The 19,622-nt window shown below is 37.5% G+C and overlaps 1 protein-coding gene across 2 annotated transcripts in view; it reads right to left on the bottom strand.

Annotated features, from left to right (window-relative positions):
• Positions 1–439: 439 nt before the first annotated feature.
• The window catches only part of SNX4 (sorting nexin 4), a 96,943-nt gene continuing 77,760 nt past the window's right edge, over positions 440–19,622 (bottom strand). For both annotated transcript variants that reach the window (XM_036746028.1, XM_036746029.1), the window contains exons 11-14: positions 7,446–7,545; positions 5,496–5,641; positions 4,413–4,527; positions 440–1,616 (exon numbers count right to left, since the gene is read on the bottom strand). In XM_036746028.1, coding sequence (XP_036601923.1) covers positions 1,569–1,616; positions 4,413–4,527; positions 5,496–5,641; positions 7,446–7,545 — 409 coding nt within the window. In that variant the 3' untranslated portion in view covers positions 440–1,568. The remainder of the gene's footprint in view (positions 1,617–4,412; positions 4,528–5,495; positions 5,642–7,445; positions 7,546–19,622) is intronic.

The following is a 19,622-nucleotide window of genomic DNA, read 5'->3' as shown; positions in this document are numbered from 1 at the left end:
CCTGATGGGAATAAGAAAGATACACTATACATTTGGCCGCTGTCAGTTTTTAGTTTGTGTCTACTGTTTGTCTTTTTTAAATGTCAAATGGAAAGGGTGTCTTATCTCAGACAAAAATGTTCATTTGAGGATCTTCTAACAGATGAGCTTTCCTTGTACCAGTTTTACCCTTCATAAAACTCAAGAGAATAATAAACAAAAAACGTTAAATCCCATTTCAGTATAACTCCTTATTTTTAAGACATTTTGTTCCAAAAAATTACATACAATGAAATACTGAAACAAACAAACAAACAAAACACCAGCAGCTGGGGACGAGTGGGAGAAGAGACCACAAGGTGAAGGAGAATGAAATCTAAGGAACGTATTCCAAGATATAGGAAATAAAGTATTAATAGTTATGAATCATTTTGTTAAATTAACACATCTCATATGAAAATTAGCACAATGCTTCTTTCCTTTATTAAGTCTGGCAATTTCCACAACAATTTGCAACATTTTCAACATGTAAAAAAGTCAAATGCTAACTAGTAGTGGATTATTGTTATTTTACATAATTAGAAACAGCAAGTTCACATTTAAGATTCTGCAAAGCTAGCAAAAAATAAAGATGCCTGGCTTCTGAACATACTGTATCATGAAAACCAAACAAAAAAAATCAATATAATTTATTCATTTTTCCTTTACAAAATTACAGCCAAGCAGTATAAAAGAAGGATGTTAATAATGAAGATACCACATATATTGTTGACATATAGATCTTATATACTGAAATGTTACATCTTGTACCCTGAAACACCATGTATCAAGAGCTAAGCCAGGTTAATTTAGGCTCATTACTCAGGTTTGAAAAAATGATTTGGAAACTTCCTTATTATATTTAACATATTCGATTAAAAGGCTTTCTACTAATTCATGACAATGGACTCCACTACTCATTTAAAGAGTTGTCTTCTTTGTTGGCAGTATAAAATTTTTGTCCAATATCAAAATTCTGGTGAAGCACAAAGTTGAAGGCATTTTCTAGTGTATGCATACATTACTCACAGGGGTGCTGAGGAGGTATGGGTGGAATAGCTTAGATTTCACACTAAGTTTCTGCTGAACTTTTGTCAAAGCAAATAGCTCAGCTATAAGGCAAGTAAAAATCACCCCCACAGCATTCTGGTGAGTTTCCACTTGGCCATCTTTTCTGCGTAAACCTCAAGAATATCATCTTAAGTAAAAACTCTCTAAATCGTTTTATACATTTATAGAGAGCATGGGCTAAAAGGACATATAAACATGACCTAACAATGGGACTTTTACTAGTTTAGAATCCTCTCAAACAATACTTAAGGACTTTTGGGGGGATCACCATTAAGTTCTTAATTTCAATGTTAATCTTCATTAAAACATCTCCTTTTTGTGCTATTCTAACAACTACAATCAGCATAAAGAACATTGTATTTACTCAAATGATTAAATTGTAAATTTCTGTGTATACCAGGTAGCAACTTAAGCCTCCATTATGTACTTGTGCTTCTGTTCTGGGGCACTTGATTGAAGAGGAATTCATTTCTATAGGATTACATCTTGCTGAAGCATTCTTTAGCATTAGTCCACACTTGAATTCCCTAAAAGAAAATGGAAACATAAATAGATGACCACAAAGGGTTCTGAAAACTAGGTACTTGATTCTCTTGGTCTATCAGATTTTGCACTGAGAGCCAAGAGATTATCAAAAAGCAATCCAAATAAACTAGGTTAATATCTAAAGTTTCAGAAAGTCCTAACTCCCATAATATGCCTATTCTAATACATAACACACACTGTCCGTAGGCCAGGAACAAGTGGTTTGGACTCCAAGAACTGCCATTATAAAACTAGAAGCATGATTTTTTTTTCAAAGAGTCATGATAAAAGTGGCATAACAGACATTAAAGACAAGTAGTATTGGAAAATGAGGTAAGTCAGTCATTTAGTGAGCATGAAAGATAAGAGATATACAGTCTAAATGCTGTACAAGTATCCAAGAAATAATAAAAACACCAGAGGAAGGTCTCAAGGGCATTGAATGAATCCTTTACGGAAGATTTATGGAAAGATAAAAAAAATTGCATAGGATGAAAGGCCTGCAAGATAGGAAAGAACTTCCTATTTGAAAGGAATTCCTGGGGAAAGAAGAAAGTGCTCTGGCAAATATTGGGTTTAGAATAACATCTTACACTATATGCTACAATAAACTCCAAGTGGATACTTGAATTGAATAAATTAAAGATTATACCGTAAAAAATTTGAAGATACCTTTCACAGCTATAGCTAGGAAGTCAATTACCAATCAAACAAGAATATAAGTGATTATATAAAGCAGATCATTTCAAATACATCAAATTAAAAAGGTTTTACATGAACAAAATTAAGCAACTAGAGAAAGAGCTGACTGGGGGAAGAATCTTTGTATTAAATATCTCCAGATAAGGGTCTGATGGGCCAAGAATACCAACAATTAACAGACATATAGACCCAAAGCTATTCCCCTGTAGAAAAGCTATCAAACTCAATTGGGTATCTTACCCCACAGGAAAGAAGAGGGAAGAAGATAAAAAAAAGGGGGGGAGGTGGGAGGGGAGGGCAGATGGGGGTGGAGGTAATCAAAAACAAACACTTTGGAAAGGGGACGGGGTCAAGGGAGAAAATTCAATAAAGGGGGATGGGTTGGGAAGGAGCAAAATATAGTTAGTCTTACACAACATGAGTATTGTGGAAGGGTTGTACATAATGATACACATGTGGCCTATGTTGAATTGCTTGACTTCATAGGGAGGGTGGGTGGGATGGGAAGAGGGGAGAGAATTTAGAACTCAAAGTTTTAAAAACAGATGTTCAAAAACAAAAAAAAAAGTTTTTTCATGCAACTAGAAAATAAGATACACAGGCAACGGGGCGTAGAAATTTATCTTGCCCTACAAGAAAGGAAGGGAAAAGGGGATGGGAGGGGAGTGGGGTGACAGAAGGAAGGGCTGACTGGGGAACAGGGCAACCAGAATATACGTCATCTTGGAGTGGGGGGGAGGGTAGAAATGGGGAGAAAATTTGTAATTCAAACTCTTGTGAAAATCAATGCTGAAAACCAAATATGTTAAATAAAAAAATTTAAAAAAAAGAAAAGCTATCAAAGGGATTTGAACAGTTCTCACAAGAAGAAATGCAAACTAATAACAATCATATGAAAGAATGCTTCAAATCAGAAATAAGTGAAATGAAGAGCAAAACAACCATACTCAGTAAATTGGCAAAAAATGACAAAAAGTAGAAACAGTCACTATTGGAGAGGCTAGGAAAGATGGGCCCAGTAATGCAATGCTGGCTGAGCTACGAATTTGTCCTATCTTTCTGGAAAGCAAATTAAAATTATTCAAAGAAAATGACAACATGTTTCTACTCTTTAACCGAGAGTCCTCTACCAGGCATATATCCTAAAGATCAATGACAAAAAGAAAGTATTAACAAAATATTTACAGCAATACTTTTTTGTAGTAACAAACAACTAGAAATGTCTATTGATTGGGCAATGACTAAACAAACTGTGGTGTATGAATGCAATGTAATATTACTGTGCCATTAGAAACAATGAGTGACAAATACAGAAAAGTGTGGGTAGCCATATGAACTGTTGTAAAGTAACCAGAAATAGGAAAATCATATACACACAATGACTAGAACAACAGAAATGGAAATAACAGCAACAACAAAACCACTGAAACTGAATGTTGGGAAATGGCCAAGCCTGGCCCCAAAGAAGGTCAGAAGGGGGTGGGGGGAGGGCTGTTCTTATGGATTAAGTTCAATGAATTAATTGCCAAATTCCACCTTGCTTAGCACTGATTGAAAATGCTAAAGACCTGAATTCAAATGGCGCCTCAGACATTTGACACTTACTAGCTGTGTGACCTTGGGCAAGTCACTTAATCCTGATTGCCTCACCTCCCTCCTCCCCCCCCAAAAGAAAATGCTAAAGAACAGCTGTGAAAACTGAAACACTTCATATAAATGCGAGTTATTATTAAGAAATAATAATGCAGTGTCCAAGATTTTGATCATTCTAGTGAAAAAAATTCTTAAATATCTAAAATATATACATCTAGAGGTTAATAGTATTATTTGTGAGTGCAACAAGTTTTTAGACAGATCCTCCGCATAAATTTACAAACTGAAAACATTACAAAACACTTAGATACCTGTCTATAAAATTTGATAAATGAGATAAAATTTTAAAAACTTAAAGATGCTGGCATTATTGGACTTTAAAAAGCAAAGAAATGAATTCTTCTGGCATCACAATAGCATTAAGATGTAATGAGATTCTAAAATTCTCCCCAAATGTACAGTTACAAATTGGCAGCTTCACTCAGGGTCTATTATGGACCTACCTTTTTGCACATACTAATCTGCATAACTGCATAGCTTATGAGAGCCTCTTTCAAATCATGGTTCTTTTGTTCTTTGAAGCGTTCAATATCTGCCCAAGCAGCTTTCACAAATTCTCTGTAATGAAATTAAGGCAGGGTCATCACTGTGCTTACTTATGTGAATTGGACTGTTTATATCAGTTACATTATTCTGGTTTATACTTTATGAATGTGTTTCAAATCACTGGGTAAAATAGTTCACTTCTGTGAAGATACACCTTTTTCTTTAATAATATATGCTTTACCACAGTATAATTCAACAAGTATTTACTGAGCGACTACAGTGTGTCAGTCTGTTTCAGGTAGTCTTAGCATGCAAAGCAATTTCAAATTGTACTTTTCAAGGAAGTAAGAGGATGCTACTTGAATTGGTTCTCCCAAACTTGGTAGATATATTTACATAAACCGCTTCCCTTTGTCATATGAAAATGTACAGCTTTTCTGTGAAAATGAGTATGGCTCATCTTTGTATTCCTACAGCACCAAGCAATCGTATATAAAGCAAATACTTAAACATTTAATGAGGTGAGTTTATCATGTGCTATGTTTGTTTTTGTGGACGACTATGGCTTTTTAAAAATGGTTTTAAAAATTTGTGTGAATGGCATTTGTCATTTTTATTCTAACAATAAAAGCATCTTTAAATTGATTCTGATTTCTTAGGAACTGGCTTTTGAGGAGATAAAAAACACAAATACTGTTGTCTAGGTCTGTTAGTTCATTACCTGATGGAAGCAAAATAAGAAGAACCAGTCAGATGGCAATTAAACGTCACAAAGTATAAAAACGTTCATGGCCAAATTTAATCAATATTTATCCTTTAAGACATCAAAATCTATAAAGCATGGAAGTTGTGCACATTTTCAGGTATGTAAATTACACAAAACTTTTAGGAGATCTTCAACTATTATGTCTTCTAATTCCCACTGCTACATGGATTCCCCTTTGAATAAGCTATCTCAGTGGAAAGCTAATCACCTCCATAGTGAGTAATATTTTATGCCTTCTAAAAGGAAGTTCTGTTACATTTCTCTGCACTTTTACCTGCCTTCCAGATTTTTAGACTTCAGTTGCTCTTCTCCTTCATTTATTTGTTCCTCTAGCACCTTTATTCTGGCTTCTCTTTGCTCTGGCGTTTCTTGACCGAACAGCTTACTAGTCATTCCTTTCAGGGAGAATGTCCTCACAGTCTAAGAGCAATTAAGTAAGTAAATAAATAAGAAGCTACTTCCTTCCCCACTCCCCATCCCCCAAAGAAGTAAAAATCTTGTGGGTATACTTTCAAAAAGTATCCTTTCATTTTAATTACAGTTATCTAAAAAGATTTTTATAACATAAAAGCAGATGTAATCTAAAAGCCAACTATGTAAACCAACTAAAAAGGTAAAAACTTGTTTCAATTTGCTTACCTCAGACTGAAAATGTCATCTACTCACAAGCCAAGAAAATTAAGCTTTGGCAACAGGTAGTAAAAGGAGAGTATCCTAAATTCATACTTCACTCCTCTCCTTTTCCCCACTCTTTGGCGATTAGTGAGGGAATGACCTCTCTTTTTACATGGTAGAAGAATGAATAAATCTACTCAAAAATGGCCTGGATTTTCCCCAGTTTTTTTTTTTTTAAATCAAACCAAACTACCTATTTCACATACCACTACAAACTACTCTCTTAACTACAGTTAGCTATGTCACATCACACACTAATCACAAAAAGAAGCAGATAAGAATATACCTAGGGCTCACTGTATCCCATCACCACTACAGGTAAAAACTGAGGGCCTGGCCCATTCACACTGGCTGTTCCCTCCTTTAATGAAGGGCTGCATGGCCTGGGGGAAAGAACAACAGACTAGTAGGTAGAAGAATTGGGCTCTAACCCTAGCTTTCTAGGTAATACATTTAAATCTCTCTAAGTTGAATAGTGGGGTGTGGTATAAAGAGACCTGGAAGTGACTTTGCCACCTGCAGTGTGACTGATCAAATCACTTTCACCTTTCTGGGACTTGGCAAGGGATGGACTAGATGACTAAGTCTCATCTCACTTTGACATTCTTTGATTCTGAATGATATTAAAAACAAAATTATATAATGTGATAGACCAAAATATAATGGTCCCCATTTTACTGTTGAGGAAACTTAAATACGTATAATACTACTTGCCCTGCTCATCTGACAGAGCTAATGGAAAAATTAAATTCAATTACCCTGTAAACTTTTAAAATCATCTACCAATATGAAGTATTATTACAGAATTCCATTATTATGGAGTTGCACAAAACACATCAAAGATTTTCCTCATAATGTCTACCTTACTCCCATGAATCAGTTTAATACCAATTCTATTAAAAACATCTACTACATACAGAATACTGGTTAACCCTAGGGTTATATAAATAGGATATCGTCACTGCCCTCATGAAGTTTAAAATAATTTTCTTCACAAGTACTCACAGAAAAAAAATTTTAAAATATGCAAAAACTCCTCTTTTAGAGTAACTAACTGAATCCTTTCAAGACAAACTAAAAATTAATTCCTATAAAACTGGCCCAGGCAACTAAAACTATAAATTGCACAACTGCCAATCTGCTTCAAAGAGGGAGTTTCTTCACCAGGAGCATTCCCTACATTGATAAAATCACAGGTCTGGATCAGTGAGGGCCCTACCGCTGCTCTCTTCACCCCCTCCCCCCACTGCTGCCATAAACATACAAATAAATCTGTTATCAGTTACCATTGTAAACACACAAAGCAACATCTACAGAGTTCTCTTCCATTCCATATTGAGCAACAGCACCAATTATTCAGCTTTTTTTTTTTATAAAAAGGTCTCACATAAATTATATACAAGTGAAGAGGTTCTTTCTGAAGCAGAACCTCTTATATTAGATGCAATGCAGCTGTATATTGATAACTATATACAATGCTTTTTTTAAACAAAGCTTAGTGCCTACAACTTCAGTCTTTTTAAGCATAAACTAAATGAAACATGCTCACCCCTGTTGCAAGTTCTTCGCACTGTTGCTTTTTGGATGCCAGATCCTGAGCAGCCATCTCCAAGTCATACTGCATTAGTTCATGTTTCCTACAAACCGCTCTACAAGGGAAAAGGAAGGCTGTCATTTAACTTTCTAATCATTTTTATAGAGAGAAGGAAGAAACTGGAATAAACACTTATAGAGGGCCAACAATGTTCCAGACACCGTGCTGAGCACTTCACAGATATCTCATTTGGTCCTCACAACCCTTTGAGCTAAGTGCTGTTATGGTTCCCATTTTACTGTTGAGGAAACTCAAGCAGACAGGTTTGCAGACCTGTCCAGGGTCACAGAGCTAGTAAGTATATGAGGCCAGATTTGAACCCAGGTCTTCCTCACCCCAGGGCTCTATCCACTGTGCCACCAGCTACCCATATCTAGAACTTTTAAAAAAAATTTAACAGCCCAATATTAAAAATACAACTAATTTCATAATTTAACCAACAGCAGAACACAGGACATTAACATATTAAAAACTTTGGTTATGTCCTTGAATAGATGTAGATATAAACACAACACATCTTAGTAATTTTTAAATATATGCATAATTTTATATACAATAAGGGACATGTATGGGAAGGGACCTGTGATTCCATTGTTACAGGGAACTCCCCAAGAAGAAGCTTCTTCTAGCAATGCAACTCACTGTCTCAGAGAGCTGTCCGGAGCACTGAGAGGGTCAGTCACTTGCCCAGGATCACACAGACAGTATGTGTCAGAGGGCAGGACTTAAACCCTGGTCAGCTTCCAGACTAGTTGTCAATCTGCTACATCAAGAAATGGATTAAAACTGCAATAGAAATAACTGGAAATGTGGAAATGTATGTTTAAGACCTTTCAAAAAATACAAGTTTTGTTTAATTTTTAAAAATTTTCTTGGGTTCTGATGAATATTTCATCTGTGCTTACTTGGGCAATACTACTAAAAAACAAAAAAGGCTATTATGAAACGATTCACAATTATGCAGTCCCTAAAACATAACCCCTCAATTAAAAACTCAATATACCACAGTGAGAATGTGAGGTGGGTGCTGTTTGTTTTCGCTGACACTGTTGGGGTTTGGTTCCATTAAAATAAAATCTCACAGGGCTGATTTTTATAATTTGATACATTAAGGACCTATGAGTTCATCAAGGAGATCTATGATCTCATCCACCATAATTAGTGTGGAGACCAACCCCTCTATGACTTAGTAAATGGTCTCAGAGCTACTGTGGCTCAAAAATTTATCACCTGTATAGCCAGCCCAACTAGACTGGGTTTCTAGTAATAGAAGTGTGTTTTATCACAAGGCCTATATTCAAAGCCTTTACTATAGAGGTTCTTAACCTGGAGTCCATGAACTTGGTTTTTAAATATTTGGATCAATGCTTCAATATTACTGGATGTCTTTATAATCATATGTACTTCATTTTGTGTATTTAAACTATTATTCTAAGAATGGGTCCAAAGCCTTCACCAGACTGCCCAAAGTCCGTAACACAGGGAAGGTTAAGAACCTCAGGTTAGTAACTTACAACTTGCCAGATCTTGTGCTCTGCTAGCACTGTCTTTAAGAACTCAGGGTCAGATCTATGCCATAATAAACTGGAGTAGGCCTTGTTGTTGTTGTTATTTTTTTAAATAAGTGGTAAAACTGAATTAAGATACCTAAAAACAATGCCATCATTTTATATTCATACTTGATATATGTTATACCATTAATTTAAAAAATGCTAGGCTGCAATCATTTCTTTATACTAAACACAGTATTTATCAGTGCCTTATACATAGCAAGTGCTCAATTGTATGCTCAATAGCTGTCTCTTAAAATTTCTAGATGTAAATAAAGTGAACACGAAACTGTTGAGTCATAAGATGAACATTACAGGATATTTAAAATGAAACTGGTCTCTTTTCCCCCAGTTTTATTATTTTTGTTGAGGAACAACTAAGCTAGGGCACCCAGACCCAAGAACCTCAAATATCCTCAATTCTTCTCCTTCCCTCATTCATTCCATATCCAAATATTTGGCAGGTATTTGACTCTACTTATAAACATCTCTTCCATCCCTCCACTTCTTTCTATTCACAAAATCATCATTTTAGTTTAGGCCCCTGTCACCTTTCACCAGGACTACTGCAATAGCCTCTAAAAAAAAAAGTTGGTTTTTTTTTAATCAACAAAAATCTACCTTCTCTCCCTTCCACCCTCTATCCCAGGGGACAAAAGAACAAAATCCCTATTAAACCATTTATACTCAAGCAAAACCAATTTCCACATTGGCCATTTCAAAAAATATCATTAAATTTCATTGTGTATTTAGTCTTTTACCTATTAGGATATGGGTAGCACGTCATTTTTAGTCCTCTGGAATCATGGCTGGTCATTACAGTGATAAGAGTTCCTAATTCTTTGAAAGCTGTTTGTCTTTACCACATTGTTGTCACTATATAAACTGTCCTTCTGGTTCTGTTCACTACACTGTGCATCAGTTCATTCCCATCTTTCCAGGTTTCTTAAAGGACGACAGTATTATGCAATAATAGTATCTCATTCATATACCATAATTTATTTATCTACTTTCCATCTGACAGGCACTCTCTGATTCCTATTCTTTGCCAGTTCAAAAAGGGCTATAAATATGCACATCTTTGTTTCATTTAGGACTAATCCCTCCCTTAACTTACTCTACCAATAATTTATCCTTGTCCTCTCCTCCCACTCCCTATTTCCCTGTTGAGTGAAATGTATGTCTCTACCCAACATGTGCATATATTCTTCCTTCCTTTGACCAGTTCAGATGAAAGTGAGGTTCAAATGTCAGCTGCTTCTCCTACTCTGTCCTCTCTATCTGTAGAGATGTCTACTTGTGCACCCTACTTACATGAAATCATTTCCCCTAATTTTCCTCTCCCTTTCCCTGTGATGTATTCATCTTCCCCTCTCCATTATTTCCGTAAGATGATCAAGATATTAGCAGAGCCACTCCAAAGCTTTTTGTCTAATTAGACTTCCTCTATAGCCCTTGATGAGAGGATTCAGTGGGAACACATAAAATGTAAATGGTTTATCTTTGCTTAGTTCTTCATCATTATCCATTCATGCTTACCTTTCTAGGTTTCTAATAACTCCTGTATTTGAACTTCAAAGTTTCTATACACTCTGGTCTCTTCATCAGGAATGCTTGGATGTTCTCTATTTCATTAAAGGCTAATCTTTTCCCCTTTCTAATTATATTCTAAGTTATTCTTGGCAGTAAGCCTATATTCTTTGACTTCTGGATTATGGTATTTTAGTTCTCTGCTCCATTATAATGGTGATTGCTAAATCATATGTGATCCTGACTGTAACTACTCTATACTTGATTTTTGCTTTCTGGTTGCTTGCAGTATTTTTTCTTTTGACCTTTGAATTGTTTGCATTCTAGTAAGGGGAGATGATGTGTCCTCATTGAACCCTATTATCATCAGAGGAAGTTTAATTAGGCAGAAGACCTGGGAGTGGTTTTCTGTTATATCTCAATGACCTTAAGAAAAGAATGAAGAAAAGAAGAGAATACATTGCAGGGGTAAGGGAAAGGAAAGTTAGGGGAAACTTATCTTATGTAATTAGGGTATACAAGTAGATTTCTATACAAATAAAGAAGTTCTGGATTTTGGATTAAATGTTCTTGGAAATTTTCATTTGGGGTTTTGTTTCAGTAGGAGACCAGTGAGTCATTTTCATTTTCCACTAAAAGTTCTGATCAATTTTCTTTTAATATTTCCTGAACGAGGATGTCTAGGTTCTGGTTTTGGTCTTGGTATCTAGATAGCCTAATGATTCTTTAATTTTTTTGTTCTTGATCTGTTTTCTAGGACATTTGTTTTGCTTTGATTGTTTAAGTCTTTCTGGTTGTCTCATGGAGTCATTGTGAACAGTCATTGTATTTGGACCATTCTAATTTTCAGGGAATTTGTTGTTTGGGCAAAGTTTTATATTTCTATTTCATTTATAAAAGCATTTTAACTTTTTTTTTTTCCTTTTAAACTTTTGCTTCTTCTCTTCCAGGAATTCTAGGTGAACTTGTACCCAAGCTATGCTTTCCTTTGAGTTTCTGCTTGTAGATATCTTGGAGTCATTTTCTTCTTCTGGGTTTACGTCTTGGGGGTCCTGTCATAATAGCTTTTTATGGTGGGACTCTCATCTGGCAAGCTCTGGTTGCTCAGAGAGACAGAAATGCAGGTTCCATTCTGGCCTGGGATTCCTGACCTGGTTATTTGTCTGCAGGCTTCAGACTGGCCTACGGGACGAAACTGAGACCCTTCTATGATCCCAGGGCCTAAGCTACTTCTTGATTTTGAACTTCCTGTTCCTGGGCACAGATCCCCTCCTCAGTCAGCCCTGGATCTACAACCCAGAACTGGGTAGCAAGCAACAAGACTGCCATTTGGTACCTGTTCCTGTTAAGATGCCCCAGGATGTGTCTGGGACCTTGTCTTACCCTAGCGCACAGCCTCTCCCTTACAATGGAGTGCTCTATTTGGCTGCTCCTGACCAGATGCTGTCCCTAGTGTCTCCCTGGGCTGGAAAAATGACTTGGTGTTAAATTTTTTTCTTGGATTTCCCTCTTAGTCTGGGACTTAGTCTGGTGAATTTACTTCATGTGTTTGCAAGAATTTGTGGGTGAAGGGGGTAGCTCTCTATAATTCTTCCTGCTATTCTGCCATCTTGGCTTTGCCCATAATAACTTTTTAATTGGGCTCCTTCCCTCAAGTTTCTCTCCTCTTCAATTCATCCAACACACAGCTGCCAGAATTATCTTCCTAAAGCACAGCTCTAGACATGTCATTAACCAACTCAACAAACCTCAATGACTCTCTATTTCCTCTAGAAAAAAATATGAACGCCTTTAACATAAAAAGCCCTTTACAATCTAGCTCCTGCCCATCTTTACAGACTTGTTTTACATTACTTCCCTTAACATATTTTACAGTCCAGCAAAACTAGCCCCCATGTGTAGAGTGCATAGCCTCTCCAGATAATGTGACTTCCTTCAAAGCTCAGCCAGGTGTTATTTCTCTAACATGAGGCTTTTAAGATTCCTTCAATTGTTAGCTTTTTCTCCTTAGTTATTTGTATTTACACAGGAGACAGTGTGGCAGAACAGATAAAATGCCAGACTTTATGAAGACCTAGGTTCAAATTCCATCTGTAATACACTTATTAACTATGCTAGTCTGCACAGTTTACTCATCTACTGTATAGATAACTCAAGAATGTTATGAGTATGAAATAACGTATATAAAATATGTTTCAAAGCTTCAAGCACTTTATAAATGACAGCTACCATGCCTATTTCCTTTCACTGTCACTACAAGTACCGTCTAGTTTTCCTCTCCTTTTTTCAAGGTTTACCCATCCACCCTTGTCTTCCCTAGTCCCTAAAACTATTTCTATTTTCCAGCAGTGGAGCTTTGCCCTCTACCATCAAATGTCTACAGGTTTACTCATCTTGCAGAAAGTTTCGCTTGACTCTGCCGTCTCTGTTACAGATCTATTTCTCTCCCTTATTTCACTTTCAAAGTTCTTGAATGAGTGGTTTCACTTCCTCATCACTTATTCTTCCTTGTTTTCTTTTTGAAGTCTTCACAATAGTGATTTTATTAAATGTTGCTTAATAAAAGCAGATGTCACAATTGTTAATTTAATAATTTACCAAACTGCAGTAACTGTTACAGTTTGCTAAGCATGTTTTGTAAAGGAAAGGAAATGCCAAAACCCAATGAAAGTTATCCTAATACAATCTAGGAGAACAAAGGAAGTTTTGTTTCTCAGACATTTAAAATCAGGTAAATACAACAGGTTAAGAATTCCCCCTTCCCCCGCTTAAGAGCTACATCTGTAGAAATACTCCGGTAAATATGAACTAGAAGGCTTTTACACTCGGAATACTACATGTTGGGTTTTGTCAAATGCAATGATGGAGACATTATTTCCTCAAGTGGCTTCAAGGTTGGTGGGTTTTGACCATTTAAATTTTTTGTCAAATTAGTAACCATTTCAGACGCTCTATCCTTAAATAAGTAGTCTTCTTTGCAATATATTTTTAAAATCCTCAGGCTATACCTTAAGACAAAGCAATCTTAATACTAAATGCAGCTCACAAGCTCTTAAGGCACAACGCTTTTGTTGACAAGATATGAAATAGTTCAAGCAGGTGTGGTGAAGGCTGTGTTGTTGAATGCTGCTGGTAAATACTGCAGAATGTTTTTTTGTCTTATATCCAGTTTTTTGTACTGTATCCAATTTAGTGACTGCTGCTCTGGAACCAGAGAACGATGACATTATTAGGATTTCTTTTACTGTAATTCAATAGCAACCAAGTTTCCTGACTTTAACCTTTTGTCAGCAAGAACCAAGTTCCCTACTGCATTAATACCTAATCAGCAAGGGCTTAACCTACACAAAAAAGATTTTATAATGGTTATTTTTTGATTGTAGCATTTGGCAGAACTGAAAGGAAAGGAAGTGGTGCTGCATGTAGAAGTGGTAACAGAAGACAATGGGGAGAAGATGAAATGTCACACAAAGTCTTCAAAGTCTTACAGATGTCCTCCATGGCAACTAACAAAGTCTGCAAGATAATCTCAATTCCCTCCAGGAAGCACAACATTCCTATTGGCTTTGCTTTTCTTGTTTTTCACTGCATAACACTGGCAATGAATTGGTAATCTTTTTCAAGCCATCAATTTCCAATGAAATACAAACATCTCAAACTAATGCTTCCAAGAAATTGGCATAATATAGAGATGGTTCATATTATGTAATTTTTATCTTTTAGTAACTTTCCAAACTCCATGAAGTCATCTCTTGAAAAAGAATTCATTTTACGCCTCACATGCTTTATACCTGTTTATTCATAAATTGTTCACCTATCCATTAAGTCTGATAAGTAATACATTCCATGTTCTTGGTATCTAGACCATGTATCCATTTTGATATTATTTTGGTAAATGGTGTTAAGATGTTGGTCTTAGAAAAAGATAGAATTGCACAAAATAATGAAAAATGAAAAGCGCTGAACCAAGAGAACACTGTATACAGTAACAACAATATTGTTTTAAGAACAACTTGGAGCTAATAAGTCATTTTGACTATTATAAATACCCAAACTAACTACAAAGGACACATAAAGGAAGATGCAATCTACATCCAGAGAAAGAACTAGTGTATAGAATGGTTTTACACATATATACATATTTGTGTCTAATGGTAGCCATGAGGGGGGAGATGCAGAGAGGGAAGAAAAAAGGGGAAAAACAAGTTTTACACGATAACTTTATCATAAATTGAAAAGGAATAATAGCGAGTTGCACTATTTAATAGATTTGCAGTTTCATGTACAATTATCCCCCCCCCCAATCTATGTTATGGAAATGCTTATTTCTTAAGTTCAGAATAAAATAAATGAAATTTTAAAAAAGAAAATGGATTCACAGCTTCTATACCACACATGGGTTATTAACAGCAAAGATTTCTTGTGTTAATTCAGGTCTGCTTCTTCTTAGACACAGTTTAATTGCTAGTTTTTCTTTGGGTTTAAGTTCTTCAAGCTTTTCAAACCTTTTCTTAATTTCCTGTCTTTTCTTCAGTTGCTATTCTTTCTCTTTGATTTTTTCTTTCTTTCTCCTTTTCTGAAACTTTTGTTTCTGTTACCTTATTTCTTCTTTGTTTTCTTCACCATCATCATACTACTTTTGCTTATCCTCATCCTTGCCTTCTCAACGGTTCCTGCTGGTCACTCTTCCCTCCTGCCTCTTTCTTTTGCCCCAGTTCCTCCATTAAAAACACATCCTGGGGGGGTGGAGCCAAGATGGCGGCTGGAAAGCAGGAACTAGCGTGAGCTCCCCGCCGAGTCCCTCCAAAAACCTATAAAAAATGGCTATGAACCAATTCTAGAACTGCAGAACCCACAAAACAGCAGAGGGAAGCAGGGCTCCAGCCCAGGACAGCCTGGATGGTCTCCGGGTGAGGTCTATCGTGCACAGAGCTGGGAGCAGAGCGGAGCAGAGCCCAGCATGAGCTGCATGAACCAATCACACCAGGAGGCGGGCGGAGTGTGCCCTAGCGCCCTGAATCAGTGAGCTGCGACAGTTACCAGACTTCCCAACCCAGAAACACCAAAGACAACAGAGAAGGTTAGTGGGAAAAGCTGCAGGAGTGGAAGGAGTTCCCAGTTTGGCCACTGCCCCTGGGGCAGCGGAGGTGGGGCAGCTACAAGAAGTACAGCTGCAGTTGCTTCTGGCCCCAGGCCCACCTGGTGGGAGGAATTAAGTGGCGGATCAGAGCAGGAGTGAAGAGCCTGCTGAAGATCTAAGTCCAGTCCTGGTTGGGGGTTCTCGGGTAAGGAGGACTGCTGGTGTGGCAGAGCTGGCACATCCCCCCAAGCGTGGAACATAGTTCTCTAAACTCTACAAGCAGTCATATCCCACTGAAAAACTCAAGGGTCAAGTTAGTTGGCTGGGAATATGGCCAGGCAGCGAAAACGCACCCAGATTCAGTCTCACACTTTGGATTCTTTCTTCGGTGACAAGGAAGACCAAAACATACAGCCAGAAGAAGTCAACAAAGTCAAAGAGCCTACAATAAAAGCCTCTAAGAAAAACATGAACTGGTCCCAGGCCATGGAAGAGCTCAAAAAGGATTTGGAAAAGCAAGTTAGAGAAGTAGAGGAAAAATTGGGAAGAGAAATGAGAAGGATGCAAGAAAACCATGAAAAACAAGCCAATGACTTGCTAAAGGAGACCCCCAAAAAATACTGAAAAATATACTGAAGAAAACAACACCTTAAAAAATAGACTAACTCAAATGGCAAAAGAGCTCCAAAAAGCCAAGGAGGAGAAGAATGCCTTGAAAGGCAGAATTAGCCAAATGGAAAAGGAGGTCCAAAAGACCACTGAAGAAAATACTACCTTAAAAATTAGATTGGAGCAAGTGGAAGGTAGTGACTTGATGAGAAATCAAGATATTATAAAACAGAACCAAAGGAATGAAAAAATGGAAGACAATGTGAAATAATCTCATTGGAAAAACCAATGACCTGGAAAACAGATCCAGGAGAGAGAATTTAAAAATTATTGGACTACCTGAAAGCCATGATCAAAAAAAGAGCCTAGATATCATCTTTCAAGAAATTATCAAGGAGAACTGCCCTGATATTCTAGAGCCACGGGGCAAAATAGAAATTGAAAGAATCCATCGATCGCCTTCTCAAATAGATCCCAAAAAGAAATCTCCTAGGAATATTGTCGCCAAATTCCAGAGCTCCCAGATCAAGGAGAAAATACTGAAAGCAGCCAAAAAGAAACAATTTGAGTATTGTAGAAACACAATCAGAATAATCCAAGATCTGGCAGCTTCTACATTAAGAGATCGAAGGGCTTGGAATACGATATTCTAGAGGTCAACGGAGCTAGGATTAAAACCAAGAATCATCTAGCCAGCAAAACTGAGTATCATGTTCCAAGGCAAAATATGGATTTTCAATAAAATAGAGGACTTTCAAGCTCTCTCAGTGAAAAGACCAGAACTGAACAAAAAACTTGACTTTCAAACACAAGAATCAAGAGAAGCATGAAAAGGGAATCAAGAGAAGCATGAAAAGGTAATCAAGAAAAAGAAACTGCAAGGAACTTACTAAAGTTGAACTGTTTTGTTTACATTCCTACATGGAAAGATGATGTGTATGATTCATGAGACCTCAGTATTAGGGTAGCTGAAGGGAATATGAATATACATGTTTATGGATATATATATATAAGTCAATATGTATGTATGTATATATGTATGTGTATATATATATATAGAGAGAGAGAGAGAGAGAGAGTGGGCACAGGGTGAGCTGAAAATGAAGGGAAGATATCTAAAAGAAATAAAATCAAATTAAGGGATGAGAGAGGAATATATTGAGAGAGGGAGATAGGGAGAGATAGAATGGGGTGGATTATCTCGCATAAAGGTGGCAAGAGGAAGCAGTTCTGTGGGAGGAGGGGTGAGGGCAGGTGAGGGGGGAATGAGTGAATCTTGCTCTCATCAGATTTGGCCTGAGGAGGGAATACCATACATACTCAATTGGGTATCTTACCACACAGAAAAGAAGAGGGAAGAAGATTAAAAAAAGGGGGGGGGGATGATGGAGGGGAGGGCAGATGGGGTGGAGGTAATAAAAAACAAACACTTTTGAAAGTGGACAGGGTCAAGGGAGAAAATTCAATAAAGGGGGATGGGTTGGGATGGAGCAAAATAGTCTTTCACAACATGAGTACTGTGGAAGGGTTATACATAATGATACACATGTGGCCTATGTAGAATTGCTTGCCTTGTTAGGGAGGGTGGGTGGGAAGGCAAGAGGGGAGAGAATTTGGAACTCAAAGTTTTAAAAACAGATGTTCAAAAACAAAAAAAAAAATGTTTTTGCATGCAACTAGAAAATAAGATACACAGGCAATGGGGTGTAGAAATTTATCTTGCCCTACAAGAAAGGAAAGGAAAAGGGGATGGGAGGGGAGTGGGGTGACAGAAGGGAGGGCTGACTGGGGAAGAGGGCAACCAGAATATACGCCATCTTGGAGTGGGGGGGAGGGTAGAAATGGGGAGAAAATTTGTAATTCAAACTTTTGTGAAAATCGATGCTGAAAACTAAATATATTAAATAAATAAATAAGGAAAAAAAAAAAAGAACACATCCTGACTTCCCTTCCCAAGATGGAGGAAACCCTCTGAAGCCCTTCCAAATTCCTCTCCAAACAACTAGAAAACTACCTCAGAATTGGTCTAGGAGCAGGGAAGCAGCTTGCCAGTAAGGCAGGAAAGGTCTGTTTCACTGGGGCAGGAGGGGAGCGAGGTCCAAGAGTAGCAGCAGCCAGCCTCAGAGCAGGGGGCCGGCAGCAAGGCTCTAAGTCTTGGGAAATACCCCAGCCAAGCCCTGCCTTCCTGCAAACCAGCAGTCCCCTAGGCAAGTGAGCAGTCTATGCAGCTCAGCAAGGGCCCATCCGAGCAATTTCAGCCCAACACAAGTCGCGAGGCAGGCCTTGACCCCACTGCTCACCAGTAGTAAAGCCCTGACCCAGAATGGGCCAAGTGTAAGACCCTGTCCCACCAGCATTGAGACCCAGTTTCTATAGCACCTCAGCAGCAGGGCCCAACTCCTGGGGCAGACTAGCAACATGATTACTCCTTCAGGGCCTGCTAGCAAAGAGGCCCTGTTTCCACAGCAACCAAGCAGCAGGGCAGGGCCCCACCCCTGGGGCCAATCAACAACAATATCCTTCCTCTAGGGTCAGCGACTTGAAAGGCAGTTACTAAGAATCACCTACCCAGCAAAACTGAATATAATTTTTCTGGGGGAAAAGTGGATATTTAATGAAATAGAGAACTTTTAAGCACTGGTAATTAAAATACAAGAACTGAATAAAAAATATGACTTCCATATACAAGACTCAAGGGAAACATAAAAAAGTAAACTTTATTACTATAAGAGCAACTAGAACTAGTATATGTACACACGGGGTGTGGATATAATGTGACAATACCCAAAAAACAAAATAAAAAGGTGAGAAAGAAAACCACACTGCAAGAAGAAGGAGGGGAGGAGAGTGAATGGGGAAAAATATCCCACAAAGGAGTCATGAAAAAGCTACAATAATGGAGGAGAAGATTTGGGGGGGGGGGGTAAACCTTACTCTCATCAAAATTGGCTCAAAGAGAAAATAACATATATGCTCAGTTGAATACAGAAATCTATCTTACCCTATAGGGAAGTAAAAAGGGACAAGGATAATAGAAGGGGCAGGGGAGAGTGATAAAAGGGAGGGTAGATTGGGGAAGGCAGTGATCAGAAATAAAACACTTGTGAGGAAGGAAAGGGTAGGGAATAAACAAGAAAGAGGGGAATAAACAAAGGAAAAATAGCATGGAGGAAATTATAGTTATCATAACCATAAATGTAAATGGGGGATGAACTCACCTATAAAACAGAAGCAGATAGCAGAATGGATTAAAAATCAGAATCCTACGATATGTTGTTTACAAGAAACAGTGAAGCAGAGGGATACACACAGAGTAAAAGATAAAGGGCTGGAGGGGAATCTATTACGCTTCAGCTGAAGCAA

This window comes from Trichosurus vulpecula, chromosome 2 (genome assembly GCF_011100635.1).
Source record: "Trichosurus vulpecula isolate mTriVul1 chromosome 2, mTriVul1.pri, whole genome shotgun sequence".
Lineage (NCBI taxonomy): Eukaryota > Metazoa > Chordata > Mammalia > Diprotodontia > Phalangeridae > Trichosurus > Trichosurus vulpecula.
This window is presented reverse-complemented; position numbering and strand designations above follow the sequence as displayed.